This window comes from Penaeus monodon, chromosome 14, assembly GCF_015228065.2.
Source record: "Penaeus monodon isolate SGIC_2016 chromosome 14, NSTDA_Pmon_1, whole genome shotgun sequence".
In the NCBI taxonomy this organism is placed as follows: domain Eukaryota; kingdom Metazoa; phylum Arthropoda; class Malacostraca; order Decapoda; family Penaeidae; genus Penaeus; species Penaeus monodon.
This window is the reverse complement of record NC_051399.1, coordinates 39,068,758-39,073,757: the sequence shown is the minus strand read 5'-3', so window position 1 is coordinate 39,073,757 and position 5,000 is coordinate 39,068,758. Positions and strand designations below refer to the sequence as shown.

At 37.8% G+C, this 5,000-nt stretch overlaps 1 protein-coding gene and 1 long non-coding RNA gene across 3 annotated transcripts in view; one reads left to right on the top strand and one right to left on the bottom strand.

Moving 5' to 3' along the window:
- The window catches only part of LOC119581122, an 8,091-nt gene extending 5,947 nt beyond the window's left edge, over positions 1-2,144 (bottom strand). For both annotated transcript variants that reach the window (XM_037929467.1, XM_037929468.1), the window contains exon 1: positions 814-2,144. In XM_037929467.1, the coding sequence (XP_037785395.1) occupies positions 814-1,806 (993 nt within the window). In that variant the 5' untranslated portion in view covers positions 1,807-2,144. The remainder of the gene's footprint in view (positions 1-813) is intronic.
- The window catches only part of LOC119581123, a 15,898-nt gene that overhangs the window by 5,868 nt on the left and 5,030 nt on the right, over positions 1-5,000 (top strand). The gene's annotated exons all lie outside the window — the stretch shown is intronic.

Below are 5,000 nucleotides of genomic sequence, written 5' to 3'. Positions count from 1 at the left end.
ATTATTATTATATATTATATCTATTATTATTATTATTATTATTATAATAAAAAATAAATAATAATATTAATAATAATAATAATGATGATAATAATAATGATAATGATAATAATAATAATAATAATAATATAATAATAATAATAATAATAATAATAATATTATATAATATATAATAATATAATAATTATTATTATTATTATTATTATTATTATTATTATTATTATTATTATCATTATTATTATTATTATTATTATTATAATGACAATAATAATAACGATTATGATAATATTGATAATGATAATATTAAGAGTGATAATAATGATTCTAATAGCAATAATAATAACAACAACAACAACAATAATAATAATGATAATAATAATAACAACAATTAATAATAATAATGATAATAATAATAATAATAATAATAATGAAAATTATAATGATAATAATAATAATAATAATAATAATAATAATAATAATAATAATAATAATAATAATAATAATAATAACAATAAGGTTACTAATGATCATAATAATGATTATGATAATGATAATAATAATAATAATAATAGTAGTAGTAGTAGTATCATTGTTATTTTTATCATTATCTAATATCATTACAGTTACCATTATCATTATTAATATTATCTTCATCATTATTATTATTGCCATTATTGCTAAAATTATTAATATCATCATGAACGGTAGTAACAGCCATGTCTAAAGTAACGGTAATCATGATGACATGGATAAAATGAATGGCAATAATACAGAAATACTAATACAGTTATATGTCAGTGCCCCTCCGGTCACCTGTGTGTGGATGTCCTCGCTGTAGATGGCGCCGCAGAAGATGGGCGCGATGGCCTGCAGGGAAAGCAGGCCGAAACTAACAGGAAAATACCAGTCGCTGTAGTCCAGGGTAGAGACGAGCGTCCAGTAGAGGAAGCAGATGAGCGAGATGATGTGGTGCGGGACCATCACCAGCATGAAAGGCCCCATGATCACTTTGAATTTCTGGATGATGCGTCGGAGGTCCAGGACGGCCTCCTGCAGGCGGTTGATGTCCCCGCTGGCGATGCACTTCTGGATGGGCGAGCGCGCGCACCTTTCGCCGAATTTCTCGCACTCCAGCATCGACTCGAGCTCGTGGCGGATGTGGCCGAAGCAGAGAGTGAACACCTTGGACGCCATGACCACCCACAGCACGGGCATGGAGAGGGTGTAGCTGTAGATGACGTAGACGTAGACGAGGGACAGCATGCGCCCCACGCCGTCCTCGTTGATCAGGTTGAACCTCAGTTCGTTGAGGATGTTCACCACGAAGAAGGCGACGCAGATGAAAATGCTGTTGAAGAGCGGGACGGCGAGGCTGAAGGAGTGGACGCCATCGGTGAGCGTCGGGAACTTGCGCTCGAACAGCATCCAGTCGTTGAGGAAGTTGGCCCACTCCTCGTACATGACGATGGAGAGCACGTGCACGGAGACGGCCGAGATGCTCATGACGAAGACGATGAGGATCATGACGTAGAGGGTGAGGCCCTCTCCGCCGGCGATGTAGGCCAGCATACAGTCGTAGAAGCAGGGGATGTTGAATCCGACGGAGCAGATGATCCAGAAGGTGAGGAAGGGACTCAGCTTATAGCGGCGAGTGGCATAGTTGTAGGACACGGGCATACACCCCCAGATCTTGGCCCAGCGGATGACGTGCACGAAGGGCGTAGGATACGTGCGCGACGCGAAGCTTTCTAGGTCGATCGGAATCACAGGCAGGTCGGCGAGGGTCGCGGAACCGTGCGGGAACATGATCGTCACTATGTCGGCCCACGCGCCAAGGATGCACTGATGTCGAAGTAGTCATATGCCCTCACACTGCTTGTTCCTTCGCCAGAAGACGACTGAAGGTCCACATCCCTGTGGCCGCCACGAAGCCTATCCTTGACTGACTGCACTTGAAACTGCACGCCGTGGGACGATGCTTCAAGGAGAACCACCTAAAAAACGTTCAGCTGCAATCCACACCCTGGTCCGCGTCCCCAAAGTAGCTGCCGGGGCTGTTGTCTTCCATGACAGTCGCGGACGCACTGGGACCCCCGGCTCTCTCGAACCGCGCGGCCGCCGGGCTCGAGACTCCGACACCTACATCCGCCTCTCGACGACAAAGACAATGGCCGTCCTTTGTAGAAGCTCGGGTAGGCATTTCTAACCATTCTCCCTCCCTTTGTGTATCTGTCTACTAGTTCGTCATTCTACTTGTATCTTGCTCTATCTCTTTATTCTTTTTTTCCCTCTCTCTATTTGTTTACACTGAATTTGCTATCCCCGTAGGCCTCGGATGCGCACATTTATCATTTGTATAATACTTGACCCGATGCTTCTCGACGAGGCAGTATACTTCCTTGAGGCTGAAGGGCCTACTGGAATTCCTGAAATCTCATCCGCACGTGTGAATTCCAAGCACTCACGAGGAGATGTCGAGAAACAGAGGAACAATACACGACGAACAAAAAAGAATGAGAAAAGAAACATGAGAGGGAGCAATGGCCTCAGCGAAAGAAGAAAGAAGGAGAGAAGCAGAAATCCGAGAAGAAGAAGCAATAAAGGAAAAAGAAGAAGGGAGTCACACGAGGAATTCTAAAGGACTAGGCTTAGAAATCACAGCAGCGTGAGCGAGAAGAGGTCATCTTCAGATATCGATCGATAGGAGGTCAATGGCGACTCAACAGATACATTGTTCCGATCTCAGATGTGGAAGGATTTTAGGTGCTTGATCCATCTCTAGCTGCCGCTTTGAATGTTATTTTCATCGTGTTTTCCTATGTTTTCCTTGTGTTTTCATCTTATCATTGTATCGTCATGAATAGTTCTTATGTCAGTTACGTGTCAGTTGTGAATTTCCTATAGTGTGAGGTACAGTGCATTCATTATCTTGCTGATAAATAGTGATCAGTGATACTTCGGTTCTATATGAGACCTTTAAATTAGATTTTTCTCCAACAGTGAAATTATATGTTGCGATGGCTTTAAGAAAACATAGATGTATGTTTGATATATTTAATGTTATGACGTTGTACATTATGAAGCATACATATCTAAATTTTATATTAGCTTAATTATATGGTACGGAATTCCCTACACAGGCAATTAAAAACAAATTCGCACAGATAGATAAGTATCGTTTGTGATCGACATTAAAATATCAGAAATATGAAGAATGTGTCATTGTGTATGTGTAAGTGAGTCAGTGTGTGTGTGTGTATGTGTGTGTTTGTATTTGTTTGTGCGTGTGTGTGTGTGTGTGTGCATGTGTGTGTTTGTATTTGTGTGTGTGTGTGTGTGTGTGTGTGTGTGTGTGCGTGTGTGTCAGTGTGTGTGTGTGTGTGTGTGTGTGTGTGTGTGTGTGTGTGTGTGTGTGTGTGTGTCTGTGTGTGTGTGTGTCTGCGTGTGTGTGTGTGTGCGTGTGCGTGATCACGTGTGCGTGCGTGTACGCGGGCGCACGCGTTAGTGTAACATCGATATACCATAAACTTAAACTAAATGTCAAAAATAAAAAAGATGTATACATTTTATAGTGAAGATAAAGTCATTTAAAATAACTTTAAAATGCAAAATGGGGAGAAAGTTCGTATTCAATATATGTTATATTACAAAATAAATAAATAAATAAATGAAAATAAAAATGAAAATAAAAACAGAGGAGGGGAAAATGACATTTATTTATTTGTCTATTTGTTTATCTATTAATTCATTTATTTATTTACCTAAGTATTTATTGAAAGATTCATTCATTCATCCATTTATCTGTGGAAAAGAGTTACACACATCGTCATCAGGTAAAGAGCTAGTTCCTTCATTATCTATTCACGTTAATTAAGAGCGAAATAGAGATGGATTGGGGAAAATATTTTTTGTATATTCGTGTTTAGATGAAACAATATCAGAGGAAAATAATAAAAGATAAGAGAATATACTCGTTTTAGTGGGGAGGGAGAGGGGGAGAGGGGGGGGGATGGAAAAATGGAATAATACACTTCGTTTTTGGAAAATAGAAAATGAAAAATAAAACAGGGTACTCGACTCTAATGGAAAAGAAAATGATAAGCTAATAAAAGTGAAAATAAAACAATACAGTCTTTTTAATACAGTCGATTTTGTAACAAAAATCAGTGAAACAGAAGAGTTTAAATTAAGTAATACATTCAATTTATGAAAGCACTTTGAAAAAATCTAAAAAAAAAAAAAAAAAAAAAAAAAAAAAGATTTTTAGAACAAGAAAAAGAAACAATAGAATATAGGAACTAAAGTAAAACAATACACAGTTGAAAAATAAATAAATAAATAAAATTGGAGAATTGAACAATACACTTAATTTTTAACAGAATATCAACAGAAGTTAAAAGGAGTAATAAGACGAAAGAAAATCAAGTTAATAACAAAAAAAAAGTTTTACTCAGCCCGCCTACACGGGATACCAAGTATCATACTTATTTCTAAAGTAAATGCCTTTATCTTATCATCAATGCAATTATCATAATAATGGCTGTAATGAAAGAGAAACATGGACATTACAGGTAACAGGAGACGAATGTAAAAACTGTGACGAGATTACCTAGACGTACAGTCAGAAAAAATATATCATTACATTTACTTGTGGTTAGTGAGGAACTGAACGCTTCCCTCTGTTTACACCGGATTGCGGGGCTAACTACTTTGCCTCGCTTTACCGTACCACTTGATCGATTTTTCATACAGCAAAGGGTAACGATACTTAATATTCCGACTGTACATCTAATGTTTTGATGATTTCGCAAATGTTTATGGATATCACTAACGCCATCACCATTTATATGTTTTTTTTATCCCAATCACCAATAAAGCTCGATGTGACTATACTTAAAATACTCCTAATTCACAGGAACATACTTTATTTTGGTTTCTTTGCAGTTATGTACGCGTGGACCCCAAGTACACTGAAAATCAACTGCCTTATTTTTTATCTT